A 19,938-nucleotide genomic window follows, 5' to 3' on the forward strand; every position below is an offset into this window, starting at 1 on the left:
AGACTGGCAACTGCTCTGCAGTGAATCAGACAAGGAGCATTCCCAGCCCTATGGTGAAATGCTGGGGACTGAACCTAGGACTTTCTCTATGCCAAGCAGATGTTCTGCCATTGATCTAGGATTCTTCTCTGAAGTGTGTCCTATGCTCCTTAAGTTAGCCTGCTGCCTTCAAGTACAGTGGTACCTCTGGCTGCGAACAGGATCCATTCCTGAGCCCCATTCACAACCTGAAAGGAACGCAACCCGCGTCTATGCATTCCAAAATAAATTTAAGTAGCAGAAAACCAGGATGTGAGGCACCATTGCTAGTGAAATACCACCTCCATGGAAGAAAATAATTTGCTACATCCCAGGTGCTGGGACATAAAAGACCCTGTGGGACATTGCCCCCAAGTCACAAAATCATTCCATGCAGATTTTTGTAAATGATTTTCCATAGAAGTAGAAGGGGAAGATGACCGAGAATCTAACCCTGCTTACATCCTGTTTGACTAAGCCATCTTCTGAGACTTCTGCTTTTCCAGTTCCTATTACCTAATTCCCTTCTAAGTTTAGCAAAATTCTCCCAGAGGTTCAGCACCCCAGACAGAAAGGCAGAAGCAACAAGGAGGTTCCTCGCTCGCTGCTTCAAGTTGAATCGGAGAGGTGAGGAGAGAAAAGGGAATTCTGAGCCTAGACAGAGGTATGTCTGCTGAGCCAGAAACTGAACCTGAATCAAAGGCTGCATACACACTACACATTTAAAGCACCCCCAAAAGTATGCCAGGAAAGGTCATTTTTTAAAGCTGCTCTCAATTGTAGCTCTGTGAGGGGTAAGCTATCATTCTGAGGATTCACAGTTCACAAGAAGAGGTTTAGTAAGCAGATGTTTGGGGGGGGGTTTCTGAGGGTTGTGAGTAGAGCCAACCTTACTATTGGGCAGGGTGAGGGAGCTGCTTCAGGCAGAAAGCTGATTTAAGGTGTTGTGTCAAAATAATTTGACTGGCCTTTAATACTATGCACCTTGTTTTTTTTGTTTTGTTTTTTGGTGTGTGTGTGTGTGTGTGCCAGTTCCTGCTCCACCTCAAATATCAAAATGTCTTGGGCTTGCCCTGGTGTTAAAGGCAGCTTTCTTTCTGTATCTCTTTTTCTCTCTCTCCCACTCTCAGAGAAAGGAGCAAAAGAGGCTGTTTTCCCCAAGGGCGACTATTGCAGAACAAAACTCAGGCAAAAATGGGAAGGTTCTGGGAGGGGTAGTTCTCCTGTTTCTTGCATTTATTCTGCAGGTGCAGCTACACACAGCAAGGGATTCATCCATGGTTTTTGTGCTGCGTTTCTAGGCTCAGGTCTTTGCTTTCAAGCTCCCTGCCGGAGCACTCCCCCTAGTTTCTCTCAGTGTCTCATTTCCCCAGTCTTTTTTTTTTTTAAATAGTTTATTAGATTTATTAGAAAAAGGATTCACGTTACATGTCAAACTCCAAATGCATATATACAAGTCATTAAAAGGTATACGAGAAAAAAAAGAAAATAAGCAATAAACAGAAAATTACAAAATTGAGAATCCGCAAAAGAAAAAGAAAAAAAAAACAAGAAAAAAAGAAAAAATAAAAAAACACGAAAGAACAAAAAAGAAAAAGACAGTAAAAAAAACAAGAGACAGACTTCCGTTCAACTTGGTCCAGGATTACACAATCGTAGAAGAATATTTGCAGTAGAACCTACAATAGCACTCAACATCGAAGGTATCAATCATCTTCTGGTGCAATGTTACTAATACCCACATTGTTCTCAACATAAATTAAAAATTTCTTCCATTCATCTTTAAGTTTCGTAGAATTATTTTGCCTTAATTTCTGTGTTAATCTCGCTAATTCTATATATTGATATAATTTCACTTGCCACTCTCCAATCGTAGGCATATCAGGGGATTTCCAGTTTTGTGCAATTAGAATTCTCGCCGCAGCAGTCGCATATTGGAAAAAGGTTTGATCTGGTTTTTTTATTTCCTCGCCAATCATACCTAAAAGAAACAACTCAGGTATCTTGGGGAAATTATATTTTAAATTTTTTTTCAGTTCATCATAGATCTTTCCCCAGAATTCCTTCACTGCCTCACAGGTCCACCAAATGTGGAAAAAGGTCCCAACCTTCTCTTTGCATCTCCAACAACTATTATCAACAGTTTTATACATCTTGCCTAACTTTACTGGGGTCAGATACCAGCGGTATATCATTTTCTCTAAGTTTTCTCGGAGGGTTGCGCACGCTGTAAATTTTATCCCCTTCCTCCAGAGTGTCTGCCATTTATTATAATCAATATTGTATCCAAGGTCTCTATCCCACTTCACCATCACGCCCTTCACCATATCCTCTCTTGTATCCCATTTCCCCAGTCTTTAGTTCGCCACATGTCCACATCAGTGAGGGCTCATCCTCCCCCGCAAGCTGCTATTTGCCTCACAAGGGTGGCAAATAGCAACCTGAGAAGAGAAATTTCATCTGTGGAAACAACATGGAACTATCAAAGGGAGGGGCGGCAATTGGGTCCTCCTTTCTCTTCAGTCTTCTCCTTCTTCTCCATTCATTGCTGCCCAACAAACACACACAAACAGATGCACTTGGCTCCTTGGCTCAGATTCCACAGTGGCCCTCTCACCAGGGTGCGAGCTTCCTTTGCGTTCCTGTGTGAGATACCTCAGGAGCATGACTCTTTTGGTGCCTGGGTGCCTGTGGAAAGAGACTGGCTCCACTGTGTGTGTGTGTGTGTGTGTGTGTGTGTGTGTGTGTGTGTGTGTACCAGTATGGAGACTCCCTCAGCTCTCCCACACTCCCTCATGGACAAACTTCCTGGGCTCATATGCCAGCAGTGGGCAAGATCAGAGTGGGTGGAACAACTGACAAAATTCTTACCTTTGTACAGCAAAAGAACCAGAGGTTTCTATAGCCACTAGCATTCCATGCACATTTCTCCCCAGTCCAGGAAAGCAATAGGGCATTCTCACCATCTGGGGGCACATTCCAGGCAAGCCAATTCTCAAGAAGGATGAGAAGTGAAAAGGTGTGTAGCCTAGTAAGAATTTCAAGGGCCAGATGCAGAGGACTGGAGGGCCACATTTGGCCCCCTCCCCCCATGGCCTGAGGTTTCCAACCCCTTGACTAATTTAACCCTGCATTATAAACAGGAAAAGTGAAGCTGCGGCTAGTGGCCCTTATGACCCTGGCATCTGAATTCACGGTAGATGGTCGAATTCGAATGGGAGACTTTGTGATGAATGCTGCTTGCATATTTTTATTCTTCCAGAATCTATGAGTTCCAAGCACCCTCTCTGCTTCAGCCAGCACTGCTCACTTAGTGCCTCATGCTCTTCTTCTCTTATTTCTTTGCCCCAGAGCTCCAACCTCAGAAAGAAGCCTCCAGTTCAGAAAAGATGCCAAAGGGCAGAAGGACCAGAGGACTCATGAGCCTCACCTGGGAGGTGAAGAACCCAGCCTCATCCATGGCGACGGTGACACTGTTGATTCTTGCCTTTCTCTGCAAAGGTAGATGTGGTGGCTGGGGAACCTGCAGCCAGCACGGCCAACCTCCAACTTTTGAAGGGTCACATACTATCCATCCCTGGTGTGCAGAAATGAGAAAATTTGCTCTTCTGAGTGCTATGTCCCAAGAAGGAAGGGCCATGGCTCAGTGGAGGAGAACTTCCTTTTGGAAACTGACAGTTTTTTAATGAAAGGGATGGTGCTGTGATGTTTTCATTGTAATAATATGTATGTTTCAAGTGTATGTGTGTAGTTTTGATTCCAGCAATGTTTAATTGTTTTTTAGTGACTATTGCCCCCTTAGCTGTTTATACAGTCATACCTCGGGTTACAGACGCTCCAGGTTGCGTTTTTTCAGGTTATGGATCTGCCAAAACCTGGAAGTATCTGAGCGGGTTACTTCCGGGTTTCAACCGTCGCACATGTGCAGAAGCACCGAATTGCAACCTGCGCATGCGCAGACGTGCTGCTGCAGTTGTGAACATGCATCCCACACGGATCACGTTCGCAACCCAAGCGTCCACTGTATTTTTATCTGTAAGCCACCTTGAGTACCTGTCAGGCAAAAAAGGTGGGGTATAAATAAACAGCAGCAACAACAACAACAACAACAACAAACAGCAACAACAACAACTTGCATGCAAAAAGATTCAGGTTCAACCCTCAGCATCTCCAGAAAGGGCTGGGGGAGGTTCCTATCTGGGATCCTGGAAAGGCACGACCCATCAGAGTAGATGGACCAGTGGATGGTCTCAGCATAAGGCAGCTTCTGATCAGGTCCAGGTTTTGGGTGGTCCTTGATCAAGACACCCTCCACGCATGCCCCTTCCTCACAGAGTCTCCCTCCTCACTGCAGGAGCTCTAGAGGGTTCTTATCATTGAGTCCCTCCTGGGATAAGGGCTCTTGACAGACACCCAACCATGCCACCTCTTGAGGCCAGCCCTGCTTCCTAAGTTCCTCCTAGGTTTTGCTCACTTCATGGTTTTTTTTAAGAGTGAAGAATTTGAAAACTTGGAAATGGTGAGTCCTGAGTACAAATGGCAGGAAGAGCTCCAGCGTGAGGCCTAAGGAGCACCGGAATATCCCTGGGTTCAGGGTCCTTGGTCAGGGGGCTTGAGAGCACCTTCCTCCTTCTGACTGAGAGTGCGTGTGGCACCTGCTAGACACTCACAGCTGAATATCCTCCTCCTTCTTGCCCTGGCCCAGGAAACGCTTCCCCCTGAGGTCCTGCTACTGTGGTGGGTGGGTGGGTAGTCCTGGGACTGGAGACCCACCACAATCCCCAGGTGCCGCTGCTCCAGATAACCCTTGATGTTTTGGTGCTGTTGACTGTGCAGAATGTTCTTCTCAAGATGTGCAGTATGCTGGCAAGAGGGTCAGCTGCAAAAGTGGTCTTCGCTAAGCATCAGCCCACAAACCAGTGAACATCTTCCTTCTTTCCTTTGGCAGGTCAGCAGAGTCAGTACCCGGGATATGAACTTAAAGCGCTAAAGGCTGTCACCGTGCAGAGAGGTCTCTGCGTTCACATTCCCTGCAACTTCACTTATCCCACTCTTGAGGATCTGTATCCTGAGGAATTATACGTCTACTGGATTAAGAACAATGATGCTCGGTCCGATATTCGCTACACCCGGAATCACTATGCTGGTATTATTGTTGCCAGTAATGACAAGGATCAAAGCATTGCCTCATTTGCTGGGAATCGTTTCCAGTTGACTGGAAATCCATCAGAAGGTGACTGTTCCTTTAGCATCAAAGATGTTCAGAATCAGGATGAAGGGCAGTACTATTTTCGAATTGAGAAAGGAAACTTAAAATTCACCTATCGTGTTTCTTTTATTTTACCACGTGTTTCTGTGACAGGTAAGAGGTTTCCTACTTCTTTATTTGCTTCCTCATTCCCTGTTTTGTGCTCTTTCATGCTGTAAAGGGGGGAAAGGCTCTGCCTACAAATATGCCTAAACCTCTGGACATTATGCTGATGTGAAAGGGACAGGAGGTACAAGTGCTCCATGCTTCCTGTTCCTCTCCATTGTTGTAACGTCAAAATTAGATCATTTGCACCTCCAGATGTCTGAGTACTTTACACAGCTCACCAGAGGGAAGAACTCTCTCATGGATTCTGTGCTGACAATCTGGAGAAACAGGAAACTGGAGGCATTTTCTCCTTCACTTCCAGCTGCATCCCATCACCTGCTTCTTCTCCTTCCCCAGCCTCTCTCCACAGCTTCCTCAATGGCAGGAGAAGCAGAGAGGTATTCTCTTGCCACCTTTGAAATCAGCCTCAGTGCAGATCTGGAACATTGTCCTAACCCACTGCACCCTGAATTCTAGGACCAGAGGGTGCTTTGGGTGGGGGACATTTCTCTCATTCATGGACCTCATTCCAGGGGCCACATGCAGGGGCCAGAAGCACACATGGATGGAGCCTCTAGCAAAATGTGGGCAGAGCAACAGGCGTGCCTCTTATCTTGTCCAGGCCTCAAACTCAGGTCACTTTCCCATAACTGACTGGTTTTAAGGTGAGTGCATGTTGAATGGTTTCTTTAAATGTAAAGGTTCATCATTGTTCCACCTGATGTGTATGTCTTTAAGGGGCCAGAGCAAGGGCCAGAGCAAGATAACGAGACCCAGCTTTACAGCTGTGAAACATAGCAGGTGCTGCTGAGTTGTATTGATTAAGCTGTGTCAGCAATTGGGTGTAGTATATAAGGAGCAGCACCTAGCTCTCCCATAACCCTGGGGGATGGGTTGGTGGTTGGGTCTGGTTTGTTGTTGATGTACAGTGGTACCCTGCAAGACGAATACCTCGCAAGACGGAAAACCCGCAACACGAAAGGGTTTTCTGTTTTGGAGGCCCTTCGCAAGACGAATTTCCCTATGGGCTTGCTACGCAAGACGAAAGCCCATAGGGAAATCTCCGGGGACCTCTTTTAAATGCTGGTGGTGGGGAGCAAAGCCTTTCCCCCCCTCTGGCCTTCAGAAGAGGTCCAGGAAGGCCGGCGGGGGCGAAAGGCTTTGCTCCCCACCGCCAGCATTTTAAAAGCAGTCCGGGATAGCAGGGAAGCGCTTCCCGCTATCGCGGACGGCTTTTGAAGGCAGGCGGGGGGAGCAAAGACTTTCGCCCCCCGCCCGCCTTCAGAAGAGGTCCAGGACCTCTTCTGAAGGCGGGCGGGGGGAAGTATTTGCTCCCCCCTGCCTGCCTTCCCGGGAGAGCGGAGAAAGGCAGCGCCTTTCTCCGCTGTCCCGGACGGCTTTTGAAGGCAGGCGGGGGGGGACACTTTCGCCCCCCGCCCGCCTTCAGAAGAGGTCCAGGACCTCTTCTGAAGGCGGGCGGGGGGCAAAAGTCTTTGTCCCCCCTGCCTGCCTTCCCAGGGGCTTTTACATCGCCCCGGACAGTGGAGAAGTCCTCCGCTGTCCCGGGCGATTTTAAAATGCCGCCCACCAGCATTTTAAGATCGCCCCAGACAGTGGAGAAGTCCTCCGCTGTCCCAGGGTTTTTAAAAATGCTGGGGGTGGGAAGAAAAGCCCTTGTCCCCCCCCCCTTCCAGCCTTCAGAAGAGGTCGGGGGACAGACTGTCCCCGGACCTGGTCTGAAGGCGGTTTCCATAGGAACACATTAATTGATTTTCAGTGTATTCCTATGGGAAACCGTGCATCGCAAGACGAAAAACTCGCAAGAAGAAAAAACTTGCGGAACGAATTAATTTCGTCTTGCGAGGCACCACTGTATTTAGTGTAAATGGAGTTTTTGTTTTTGTAATTAAAACCTTGTTTAAGTACTTTTTGAGTCCCTTTTTAATGCATGGTCTCCCCAGCAAGCTCTCTGCAATGCTACCATACTGCAAATAGCCAACAGTGCAGAGTGGGTTGAGGCACAGGGCTAAAATTAGGGGCACTTTGCTCCTCCCCTGTTTCTCCTGCTGCTGTTCTGCACAGAACTAAGCCTTGATTTGGCTTAGCATGGAGGTGGAGAACCTTCCCCTTGCTGGTGTGGGGCAGGTGGTTTTACAGGAGATTAAGCCTCAGCTTAATGTCTGAGCCCCAAACAAACCACGAGCAGTTAGCTAAAAAGGAAGCCTATGCTACAGCGCATGGTTTCTTTTGGAGAGAAACAAATCTTGAAAGTGAGTTTAGATCAGTGGTTCCCAGTTAGGAGTCCATGGACCCCTGGGGGTCTGCAGAATACACACAGGGCCTCTGTAGCCCCATCCCTTGCCTTCTCCCCAACTCCTTTTTTGCATGGTATTTCACAAATTTTATGGTCTGTTTTAGCACTCCGCAATTTTTCAATATATTGGTTAAAATTGGTTTTGAAATCACAAATTGGTTTTGAAATCACACCGCGATAACAATTTCAACCCAGCAATATGTAGCAGTATATCACTCCTCACACAAGGAAGAGCAGGGCAGCTGATTTCAAGGCACCACCCAAATCGCAGGATGATCTCAGCTGATCTGAGCTGCCTTCCCTCACACCGAGGGAGACTAGGGCAGCCGATCACTGCCTTCTCCTCTCACTGATGGAGAACAGGGCAGCTGACTGCTGTCACTTCAAGGAATTGTGGCACTACCTTCCCCTGGCACTGACTCGGAGCAGCTTTTCCTAGTCAGCAGGAAAGCAGCAGCCACAGTGGATGTGCTTCTTCGCTGGCTGCCCCCCTGATTGTGGCTTGATGCACCCCCACCCCCTCCCACTCAAACCATGCAGTGGGGGTGACTCCACTTCCTCTCCTCCCCCCAGTCATCCAGGCTCTGCGGCTGCTCCTTCCCTCATCCCCATGCCCAATCCCCAATTTCATAAATTGTGATATATCAGAACATTGTGATGTTTAGCTGCTGGTATATCAAGATGTTAAAAAACCAGATATCTCTCAGCCCTAGTCTGTTTGTTTAGTATACCTAAAATCCTTTGCTTATTAGAGGCTACACCATATTTTGTTCAAAAAATTGCTTTGTAGAGGTAACTACCACAGAGCTATCAAAATGTTCAAAAGTAGGGGGACTGTGGCTTGGCTTTTGAAAAATAGGGGGTCCTTAGTAATTACCTAATTGGGAACCACTGGTTTAGATTAACATTCTGCCAAACCATGGCTTAGCTCCTGGCAACATGGCAAGAGCAAAACACCTTTGATTTGGGTCCCCTGCACCAGCACAGTGTGCATTCACCTTCAAATAATAGTTCAGCTATGGCTAAGGTGATATGCAAGCCAGGCTTGCGTTGGCTACATGGCATTCAGGGAAATGTCAGCTGTTTCTACATGGTCATCCACCTCTTTCCATCCAGGCAATCTAGACTCATTACACAGTTCAACAACCCATTCCTGGAAGAAGGTGTGTGCATGGAGGGGGTGGGGAGTGTGGACAGGGGAGTTCTGGATTTGTTCAATGTCTCCTAGGTGGAATCTACACACATATAAAAAAATGCTGAGGATTTTTTTTAATCCACTGAATTTGCCATGGCTCACCATCACCATCTAGTGTCACATTTGTATATTGCACTTTGCAACACACTTGAAACGTTTTATTTGCAACAGTATAGCTGAGTCCCTAGAAGTTGCCCTCTCCAAGTCTTCACTCCACGGCAAAAGATATGCAGACCTGCTTCCTATTCCCCTGTATGCAAGTGAGAAGTTTGGGTGGGTGGCCATTTGCTTCAGAAAAAATAGTTCAAGGGTTAAGTGACCCCTTCTCAGCCTGTGCTCCTCTTTTGATGAAACACAGATCCCTCCTGTGGCTGCTGCATTCAAGGTGTTGTTTTTCCTCTTTTCTTTCTGTGTCTCCCAAATCGCATCTGGCTTCATCCTCCAATTTCAGGATCCTGAGTATCAAACATCATGTTCAACAGCATAGTGGCAGCCATCAAGATTTCTCCCTCTCCAGGCTGAGTCCACAATGAGCAGAAACATTGACCAACATTGGTAGAGAAAGCAGACCATTGCATGGGGAATCAGTCTACTAAGGGAGAGACACAAAGTTATTGTTAAAGGACAAATGAAAGAATGGCAGGATTTGCCACAAAGTGGGGGGTAAAGTAGTGCTGGTGACCATCCATAATTCAGGACTCCTGTGTCCTGTTCCTTAGTTACTTTAGTCTGTGAATTTTCTTCTGATCCCATCCTGGGGACTTTTGTTTTCTCAGAGCTGGCAGAGAAGCCAAAGATCCTGAACTCTTCGGAGGTGGTTTTGGGGAAGAGCGTCACCCTCATCTGCCAGGCACCAGGGACCTGCCCATGGAAGGAATTATGGAGGCAGCCTAAGATCTCATGGAGTAATTTGTCAACAACTGTACAGAACCATCAGCACAGCAATGGGAGCTGGACCCTTGCTTCTGGCTTCACCTTCACACCATCTCTGCAGGATCAAGGCAGAGCCCTCACTTGCCATGTCTATTACCCCGCAGTTAGGAGAACAGTTGTGAATACAATCTCTCTTGAAGTGGTCTGTGAGTAGCTCCCATAGCTCAGTACTGCTTCCCCCTCCCATGAACGGCCAACAGTTCTTTCTAGCCCATGCAAGCTAATTTACTCCTTTCATGCTCCCCTCACTGTTTTCTTATGTTTCAGACCCACCTCAGGTCATCAGAATCACAAGGCCTGGACACCCTGGTGAGATACAAAACTCTTAAGACTTTTTGCACATCCCCATCCTCACTGAGTTCCACTGGGCAGCCAATAGCTGCTTAGGGATCTCAGAGTGGGGATTGTGCAGGAGGAAGGGTTTTAGAGATGGCTGGGAGTTGGGGCAGAGCCCAGGATGGTGGTTTGGGGGGGAGTTGAAGACAAACTGGACGGTAACACTGGGCTCAGTGGGTCTTTGCAGCAGCCATGCTATGCCCGTGGTTTGGAGGGTAGTTGAAGACAAACTGGACGGTAACAGGGAGGAGCTGGGTTCAGTGGGTCTTTCCAGCAGCCATGCCATGCACACATCCTTGCACCCGAACCAAAATTCACTCCCCACCGTAGCACCCTTCCGGCTCTTGACCTGAGTCTCCTTTTTTAAGTGTCATGGGGTTTCTATTTAATGGGACTGTTCTATTGCATATTTCAATTGCGGGTGTTTATATTTTAATGTTTGTGTAACTGGTTTTTGTACTTCGTAAGCCATTTAGAATCCAATGTTGGCATTAAGTGGTGTATTAAAGTGGAATGAGAAGGAAAAGAAATGGGCCTAAGTCTTCCCAGTGGAAGGCAAAACTGGGGATATTATTATTATTATTGTTGTTATTGTTATTATTATTCTCTTGCCAGTTGAACTTGCAGAGAAATGAGGGAATCATCTCTCTTTTTGCAAAACTATGGCCCAAAGCTGTCTTGAACCAATTATAATTAATAATTGCCTTGGTCGCACTGGTTGATGATCTCCGGCGGGCTAGGGACAAAGGTGAGAGCTGTTTCCTAGTTCTGCTGGATCTCTCAGCGGCGTTCGATACCATCGACCATAGCATCCTTCTGGACCGTCTTGAGGGGCTGGGAGCTAAGGGCACTGTTATACAGTGGTTTCGCTCCTTCCTCCTGGGCCGTGTTCAGAAAGTGGTGGTGGGGGGGTGAGTGTTCAGACCCCTGGGCTCTCACTTGTGGGGTGCCTCAGGGTTCTGTCCTCTCCCCCATGCTTTTCAACATTTACATGCAGCCGCTGGGAGAGATCATCAGGAGGTTTGGGCTGGGTGTTCATCAGTATGCGGATGATACCCAGCTCTACCTCTCTTTTAAATCAGAACCAGTGAAGGCGGTGAAGGTCCTGCGTGAGTGTCTGGAGGCGGTTGGAAGATGGATGGCGGCTAACAGATTGAGGTTGAATCCTGACAAGACAGAAGTACTGTTTTGGGGGGACAGGAGGCGGGCAGGTGTGGAGGATACCCTGGTCCTGAATGGGGTAACTGTGCCCCTGAAGGACCAGGTGCGCAGCCTGGGAGTCATTTTGGACTCACAGCTGTCCATGGAGGCACAGGTCAAATCTGTGTCCAGGGCAGCTGTTTACCAGCTCCATCTGGTACGTAGGCTGAGACCCTATCTGCCTGCGGACTGTCTCGCCAGAGTGGTGCATGCTCTGGTTATCTCCCGCTTGGACTACTGCAATGCACTCTACGTGGGGCTACCTTTGAAGGTGACTCGGAAACTACAACTAATCCAGAATGCGGCAGCTAGACTGGTGACTGGGGGCAGACGCCGAGACCATATAACACTGGTCTTGAAAGACCTACATTGGCTCCCAGTACGTTTCTGAGCACAATTCAAAGTGTTGGTGCTGACCTTTAAAGCCCTAAACGGCCTCGGTCCAGTATACCTGAAGGAGCGTCTCCACCCCCATCATTCTGCCCGGACGCTGAGGTCCAGCGCTGAGGGCCTTCTGGTGGTTCCCTCATTGCGAGAAGCAAAGCTACAGGGAACCAGGCAGAGGGCCTTTTCGGTAGTGGCACCCGCCCTGTGGAACGCCCTTCCAGCAGATGTCAAAGCAATAAACAACTACCTGACATTCAGAAGACATCTTAAGGCAGCCCTGTTCAGGGAAGTTTTTAACGTGTGATATTTTACTGTATTTTTGGTTTTTATGGAAGCCGCCCAGAGTGGCTGGGGAGGCTCAGCCAGATGGGTGGGGTATAAATAATTTATTATTATTATTATTATTATTATTATTATTATTAATCATTGTAAAGATTCGAATCCCCACTCCTGCAGACCTGGTGTCAATCATCCTTCTTCAAAATACACAGGAACATCTCAGCACTGAATGAGGATTCCTTAGCATCAGGCATCTCAGGACCAATTGTGATCTAATTGCATTTCTCTTGCAGATTTCTCCATGCAGAAAGAAGAGCTGGTGGTCCGAGAAGATGACACCGTCAGCCTGCTTTGTGAAGCTCAGGGCAAACCTATTCCCTCTGTGACATGGATGAAGAAGAACAAGACCCTAAACAACCATATGCAGGGCAGTAAAGATACTCTTCAACTGTCCAACATTAAATCAGAGGATGCTGGGATGTATCAATGTCAGGCAGAGAATCCACATGGCTCAATCAGGAAGAATCTCTCAGTGATGGTGCAATGTAAGAGATGGGGAGTGGAAAGTTTCTTGGGGGCATTAACCTGGGAAACTCCATTGTATGCTAAGTGGCTTGACCTGCAACTAATACCAGCATGCTTCCACTATGGGGACCTCTGCAAATGTACACAGCTGTGGCTGCATTGTACAGTGTGTCAGCCTAGTAGTGTGAGATGCAGCTTTTGACAGCTTCATCACAAGTTCAGGAACCCCATGATGAGCTTACATATTTGCAGAAGCTTTCTAAGAAGTTAGTTTCAGGATGCATAAATGCAGCCCCAGGGGCAAAACCACAAATTCAAGTCACTGAATATAACTCTAGTCTGAAATCTGTGGGAGTATCCTCATTCACCAGGAGAGGGCATATTTATGCAACCTCTCATCAGAATGACAGCTCTCTAATATTAAATAAAAAGGCCAAACTTAGAAGTTTTTTGTTCATATATCTGTCTTACCCATAAAGCAGGATGTGCAGGCCATGGCTTTGATGTTTTGTAAGAAAAGGTCTGCATGGACAATGGAGGAGAATGGCTGAATGCCCCTCTCCCACTGCCCATCTTCTGTTGCTTCAAGACCTTTTCGTCTAATGAGCATCTCATGAAGGAATATCCCCAGCTGGCAATGGTCTCACTGTTTGCTACCTGGAGATGCAGAACATAGTTCCTTTGCTTATCCAATGAAAAGGATGCCATAAGGATGCTGCTTGTGGGGACCTAAGTCATTTTGCAAAGTAATTTCTCTTCCCCCTCTTAGGTACTATGTGATAGCCTCATAGGTGGGCCTTGTGTTTAGCTGTTGGGGTGTTGCACAGTCCAATACTCTGATATTCATTTGGCATACCGAGAATCTGCATTGTCTTTTTCTTTTTAGAAAGTAGCTGCCTAGAGTACAGTGGTACCTCAGGTTACATACACTTCAGGTTACAGACTCCGCTAAGCCAGAAATAGTACCTCGGGTTAAGAACTTTGCTTCAGGATGAGAACAGAAATCGTACAGCGGCAGCAGGAGGCCCCATTAGCTGAAGTGGTGCTTCAGGTTAAGAACAGTTTCAGGTTAAGAACGGACCTCCAGAACGAATTAAGTTCTTAACCCAAGGTACCACTGTACTGTGACTATTTATGGAGGCCAACTCCCTTTTTCATTAAGGGGTTCCTGAGCCTCTAATAGCAGCATGGGCAGAAGAAACCCATTCAGGGCCACTTTTGCTATTGTTGCTGCCCCGTGACTGGAAAAGTCCAGGCCGCATTGTTTTCTCCCACGAGAGGTGATGGACTCTCCTTCCTTGGAGGCTGAGTGGCCATCTGTCATGGCTGCTTTAGTTGAGATTCTTGCATTGCAGGGGGTTGGACTAGATGACCCTTTCTGTCCCTGCCAACTCTAAGATTCTATGAGACACAGCTCTTAAGTTTTTGTAAACCATTCCTGTAAATTCTTTTATTTTCAAACTGGACACAAGGGGGAAAGAAACTCCTTGCCTTCTGAACCAACCTGAAGCAGGATTTTACCTTATTCAACAGAGTAGGGAACTAGGGTGGCAGCAGTGTCTGCTCCTGGCTGCCTCTAGTGGATGAATTGTGGTATTGCAGCTGGTGCAGTCATTAGCTAGATCAGAATGTGTTCTTCACCTTGGCTACTTGGTTCTCTGCAGATGCCCCCAAGCTCAGCAAAACTCCCCAGAAAAACACTGCCTGTTGGCGTAAGGACAATGGCATCCTCTGCAACTGTTCCCTGCACTCCAAGCCTCCACCTCAGATCCATTGGCAACTGGACGGGATGACTGTAACTGAAAACACCAGCACAGCAGACCTGAAAGTCTCTTCGTCAGTCCAGAAGAATGAGGTCACCAGCTCCCTAATTTGGACAGGTGGCCCGGATGGCGACCTCAGCATCATCTGTCTTGGGAACAATTCTCTGGGAGTCTACACCATGCAATTCCACCTTAGTTCCTTGAAAACAGGTGAGACTCCACCAGACAAAGAAATCCTGACTTTTGCAGCCCGGCCGATATTAGAAAATCCCCCCTGTTGCCTCTTTCAAAAAATGCAGCAATCTGATTAGCAATGACAACAATAGTGATAGGAACAGAATGGTGATGTGGGGTTGGGGAAAATCTGGATCCAAGCAGCGGTAGAAGACACACAGCCTGGATTGCAATCACAGCATTGCAATGTTTTGTTGTAAAATCCTTTTAAATCTTGCTCTGTCTGTCTGTACACTGGGGACTCAGCTACATTAGTCAAAAAAACATTATTTTAAATGTGCTATAAACATGCAACAGCAGATGGTGCTGGAGAGCACAAAACTCTAGGGCGATTTTACATAGAGATTTTTTCTTTTGTTATAATGATTTAATTTATGACTTACTTATAGCATTTCCCCCCTGTGTGTAGATCCACCCTGGGATAAGGGAGAGCCACCGTCTCTTGGACAGTCATTGCTGACCCTACGTTCCCAGCAGATGGTGCAGGCTGGTCCACTGGGGCAAATGGGGCGTTGCCCCACCTACCCCAATCTGCCCTCAGACAGTCCCAATTGGCAGCCTTCTTACTTACATGGTGGTGGCCCAGACTGCCAGCATTCTCCTCCTTAGTCTCCATTTTGGACCTTACGGAAGATAGGACTATAACTGGATTTAGTTGACTCTACCAGTCTCTGGTTCCAGCTGTCATTGGTGGTCTCCCTCCATCCCTCCCAGTCCCGATGGTGTGTGTTAAAGCTGTCGGTTGTGGTTGGAGAAGAAGACTTTTTAAGAATAAAGCAGCAATACTCTGCAAGAATACTCTTTCTCAAAGACTAAGGTCTGAGAACTAGGCAAAGGAGTAAAAAGGAGGTCAGAACCTTTTATTTTTCAAACACTGATACCAATCAGCCAATAGGTGTGGTAAAGCTATCAGCCAATCACCCATTCCCACCACCCTTCTGAGTAATACACCTCCCCACACTCTCACTATATACAGTGGCACCTTGGGTTACATACGCTTCAGGTTACCGTACATATGCTTCAGGTTACAGACTCCGCTAACCCAGAAATAGTATCTCGGGTAAAGAACTTTGCTTCAGGATGAGAACAGAAATTGCGTGGCGGCAGCGAGGCGGAGCTAGAGTCCAGCAGCATCTGGAGGGAAACAGATCAGTCATCCCTGTGTGAAATAATATTGTCTCCTGTTTTCCGTCTCTTGCTTTATTGTGGGCCGGTTCTGCTTTGTTCACATTGACTTTTATGTTTGCTTCTTTTCAGCTTCTTTTGAGTTGATTTTTCCCTTGGTGGTAGGCCTCATTCTAATGAAGTAAGTAATCTTCCTTCTTCTGGTTTTTGTATCTGCCCTGGGAGCCAGATTTGGCTGAAATGTGGGGGTCACCTGTGTGAAATGGCGATAGCAACAAGCCCACCTAAATCCCCTTTAGCCTTTGTTGATCTTGATCCTAGGGTGTTCCCTCCTCCCCTCTTTTGGCTAATGGCTCTCTTATGTCACCTTCTGCTTTTAGGGTCTTGTTTTGTTTCGTGTTCTTTTTCTTGGCCTTTTGGTATTCGAACTGGAGGAAGGCTCCATTGACCCAAGCGGGCAGAAGGAAGCAAAAAGAATGATGGTGACTGGATCTCCTGCTGTTCCTTTGCTCAGTGGAGCGACGGCATCACACACATCGCTGTGCACTCCCAGGTGTCATTGGTCCAGGCAGTGAAAGAGCATAAATGAATGTTTATTTCAAATGAAAGAGGAGGAGCATGGATTATTAGCACTGCTATTTCATACACAGACATAAGATGGATGATTTCTTCTTTTTCTAAGAAAAGTGTTTACAGTATTCTGGTTGTGCATTTGTGGTGCAATGAATGTAGCGGGCACCATATTGTTTTTTATCTTTATTTTGCTAGATTTCATTAATTTATCGCAACATATTACTAACATCATTCATACATAAAATAAAATATCCCACCCTAGCCTGGGCAATGGAGTTCAGGCAATACATCAAAAATAACAACCAAATAACATAGTATCTTCCAGTCGCAGACAAGCATATGTATGGAAGGCGGTATACAGTTAATGCTAACCAAAAAGTTTTATTATGTGACGGCAATCCTGTTTTCATTTTTAGACATGTAGACAATAAAGCTGTACCAATCTTGCAAAAGAGTATTTACGCTTCAAACTTCTTGCCAATTTTATTTGTCCGTTTTTCCATAATTGCTATTTGCCACACTTTATTGTACAGCTGTTGGTCTAAGGCAGATATAGGATTACATGTTAATTAAGACTGAAGACCCCCCGCCCCCAATTCTTTCTTTTTGGGCAGAGTCCAAGAATAATTAAAATGGGATAAGGTCCCTTAATGCCTACATGTCAGCTTCTTATGTTACTAATTCTTTTTTCTTTTTTTAATTTTTATTGGAATTTTATTTACAACATAACATAAACCCCCACCCCCACAATACACAAATCTACCCTCATTAAATGTGAGCATAACATACAGTGAGCATAACATACAACAATACAAACAACCAAATAAAAGTTCTTTCTAATCTTTAGTCGGAATCTCCTTTCTTGTAACTTGAAGCCATTGGTTCGAGTATTGTTTTGTTTGTTGCTGATAGGCATATTTGTGTTTTTATACTGTTAGCCGCCCTGTGATCCTTGGATGAAGGGCAGTATAGAAATTTAATAAATAAAATAAAATGATTGGCAGGTGGGTTGCCTCTCCCGCCTATCAAAGTTAGCTTGCAGGTATGGGGTCAGATAAGGAGCTGGCCCCAAAAAGGCCAGAAAGTTTCTCCACCCCTGTTTGAAAAAGAAGTTATCCCTTTTACCTGAAAAAAACTTACTGGACTGTTATCTTTAAAAGATAAAAGACCTCTGCAATAAATCAAGATGCAAAGATTTGGTCATCCGTAAAAACCACCTGATGAAGTGGGGAGCACGGTCTCTGCCTCATGAGCCCACTAGGGGAGTGGACCCACCAAAGGTCATTTGACACAGCCCCTCACCCCATTCTGAAGAAACCACCTTCCTCTCTACATGTGGTCCAAAGCAGATGCTTCAGGGATATGTTAGATTGCTCCCCTAAATCACTTTCAGGTTTTGGGTACTTTCCCCATATATAAGAAGCTGCCTTACTGCTGGACCGTTAGTCAGAGTCTACATTGCTGGGCAATGGCTCTTTAAGGATCCAGACAAAAGTATGGTATCTCACAGCGCAAGCTGGAGAGGCTAGGGACTGAAGCTTTGGAACTTTTGCATGCAACATTTGTGATATACAATCAAGCTACAGTCTTTCTCTATAGGAAGCTGCCCTATGGAAAGTTAGTCCATGAAGTCCAGTGCATGGTCTGGCAGTGGACCACCAAGATTTCTAACACTGGTCTCTCACAGATTTACCTGGTGATGCTGGGGTTTGAACGTGGGACTCTCTGCCTGCAAAACAGATGTTTTTCCCATTGAGCTCTCTGAATGGTTCTGGTCAGCCCTCTTGCCAGTGTGGCTATTGTCCTCTAGACTGGTGGGATCGTCCACAAAAGCTTTACTAAACGCCGTAAAAATTGATGTCTTGAAGACCTCCTGGAATTTCTCCCCAACAAACAGGTAGAGAATCGGGGTGAAACAGATATTGAAACAAACTCCGGTGGCTGCAGTATCCCATAGAACCTGTGTTGTTGCTTTGGGTACTTCCTTAAACAGCTGTGAAGCATGGTAGAGATGGTAGGGGAACCACCCAATGAAGAATGATGCTATGGCAGCCACCAGGACTTTGGAAATCTTCCCTGTCCTTGGTAAACTTTTTTTCTTCATTTCAAAACCAATCCGACAGTAGCATGTCATGATGATGATGAATGGAAGCAGGAAGGCCAGCAGAAAACGAACCAAGAAGAAAGCCAGATGAACGTGGAAATCATCTTGATTTGGGGAGAAAATAAAATAATAGCTGCACTTCATCTTCCCCTCCTCTTCTTGAGTCTCCAGAAAAGCCAGGTTTGGGGTGCTCAGAGCTAGGGAAGCAAGCCAGACTCCTGCAATTACCTTCCGTGCCAAAGGTATTCTGCGGTTACGCTGGGACCAGACAGGATAGCAGGTGAAGAGGTAGCGGTCCAGGCTGACGGTGGTGAGTAGAAAGACCGTAGTGAACATCCCCAGAGAGAAGGAGAAGAGTAAGATCTTGCACATGATTGGGCCAAAGATCCAGTCAAAATTGAGGAGGACAAAGCCAGCAAAGAAAGGCATGAGTGAGCTGGAGACTAAGTAGGTGAGGATCAGGTGGAGGAACCACATCGTATTCACAGTTCTCTTCATCTTCATCCCCAGCACCCAGAGGAAGAGGCCATTCACAGTTATCCCTACCAAGAAGGATGTGAAGATAAGGATGGCAACAACCAGATTTGTGTCTGCTGGAAGGTGACTTACATCCAACTGTGTGTTGCTGGAATTCTGCAAGCTGATAGTTGTGTTATTTTTCTCCATAGTGCCCTGGAAGAAGAAGGAAGAGATTTGAGATGGAGGCAGGTGAAAGTTAGAGGGAACACGGGGAGGTTGGGGGAGAGATCAGAACACAGGAAATGGGAAAATGTGTCTATCCAGTCAGGCTTATGCACTCTGAGTAAGCAAATTTCAAAACTAAGCAACTTAGCACTCTAAGCTTCAAAGAAACAACATCAGCAACCACATACATTCATATGGTTTCACTAGGACAGATATCAGGTTTGGAGTTCAGAACTAATTCATAGCTTCCCTGCTCAAACCCATTTCCCATTAACAGCTGGAAACTAAGATTGCTGAATCTCATTCAGTTTACAACTCTGACCCAAGTCCTCATGAAGGTCCTGTGGACTTCCAGATGTTGCTCAACTCTAGCTTCCATCCATCAGTCTCAGCCAGCAAAACCAATGAACAGAGATTATGGGAACTATAGATCACCAACATCTGGAGAGCCTTGTGTTGCCAATCCCTTGTGTTCCAACACCACCCTTTTCCATCTGAAGACTTCATCTTCCATAACTACAAAGACAACCAATTTTAAAGATTTTAAACTTTCCTTCTCTTCCCCACCCACCCTGCCACCCAGTCTTCAGAGCATGTCCACTCACTTGATCTGCTTGTCTAGAATAGTTGTCCTCAACGCGTTCCACTGTTCATTTCAGCATTCAGAACTGAAGAAGTCCTCTAAGGTCATAGCATATTTATGAGAACTGAAAGACTTGTGAGTCACACAAATTATTTCTGCAAGTGGGTTCGCTGTATAACCCATTTCCTTCTTCTCAGTTTTTGGGAACAGAGTGCCCATGAATTATATATTGTTAGCGAGTTCCGTTGGCAACGCTGCCTGTTTTAGAGTAACACCCTCACCATGTTTACTCAGAAGTAAATTTCACTGTCTGCAACAAGGTTTACTAC

At 46.2% G+C, this 19,938-nt stretch overlaps 2 protein-coding genes across 2 annotated transcripts; one reads left to right on the forward strand and one right to left on the reverse strand.

Moving 5' to 3' along the window:
• The first annotated feature begins 568 nt into the window (after positions 1 to 568).
• On the forward strand, positions 569 to 16,693 carry LOC310712381 (sialic acid-binding Ig-like lectin 14). Its single transcript, XM_083515359.1, has 9 exons — positions 569 to 645; positions 3,370 to 3,519; positions 4,967 to 5,380; positions 9,660 to 9,962; positions 10,084 to 10,125; positions 12,312 to 12,563; positions 14,208 to 14,516; positions 15,798 to 15,846; positions 16,046 to 16,693. Exons 2-9 carry the CDS (start codon positions 3,408 to 3,410, stop codon positions 16,143 to 16,145), a joined length of 1,581 nt encoding a protein of 526 aa, XP_083371485.1. The 5' UTR covers positions 569 to 645; positions 3,370 to 3,407; the 3' UTR covers positions 16,146 to 16,693.
• A 374-nt stretch (positions 16,694 to 17,067) lies between these two features.
• Positions 17,068 to 19,930, reverse strand: LOC310712406 (putative G-protein coupled receptor 33). The gene is made up of 2 exons (XM_083515437.1): positions 19,632 to 19,930; positions 17,068 to 19,014 (listed from the first exon to the last, which is right to left on the reverse strand). The coding sequence occupies exon 2, from the start codon at positions 19,006 to 19,008 to the stop codon at positions 17,920 to 17,922; it is 1,089 nt and encodes a 362-aa protein (XP_083371563.1). The 5' UTR covers positions 19,009 to 19,014; positions 19,632 to 19,930; the 3' UTR covers positions 17,068 to 17,919.
• Between the last annotated feature and the right edge of the window lie 8 nt (positions 19,931 to 19,938).

Source organism: Podarcis liolepis (genome assembly GCF_965112155.1).
Source record: "Podarcis liolepis genome assembly, chromosome: 7".
Lineage (NCBI taxonomy): Eukaryota > Metazoa > Chordata > Lepidosauria > Squamata > Lacertidae > Podarcis > Podarcis liolepis.

Excerpts from the sequence above, each read along its gene's own strand:
- LOC310712381 (XM_083515359.1), top strand. The coding sequence starts at position 3,408 with ATGCCAAAGGGCAGAAGGACCAGAGGACTCATGAGCCTCACCTGGGAG. Across the intron at positions 3,520-4,966 it reads TCTTGCCTTTCTCTGCAAAG|GTCAGCAGAGTCAGTACCCG; the intron begins GTAGATGTGGTG and ends TTCCTTTGGCAG. Across the intron at positions 10,126-12,311 it reads CACAAGGCCTGGACACCCTG|ATTTCTCCATGCAGAAAGAA; the intron begins GTGAGATACAAA and ends TTTCTCTTGCAG.
- LOC310712406 (XM_083515437.1), bottom strand. The coding sequence starts at position 19,008 with ATGGAGAAAAATAACACAACTATCAGCTTGCAGAATTCCAGCAACACA.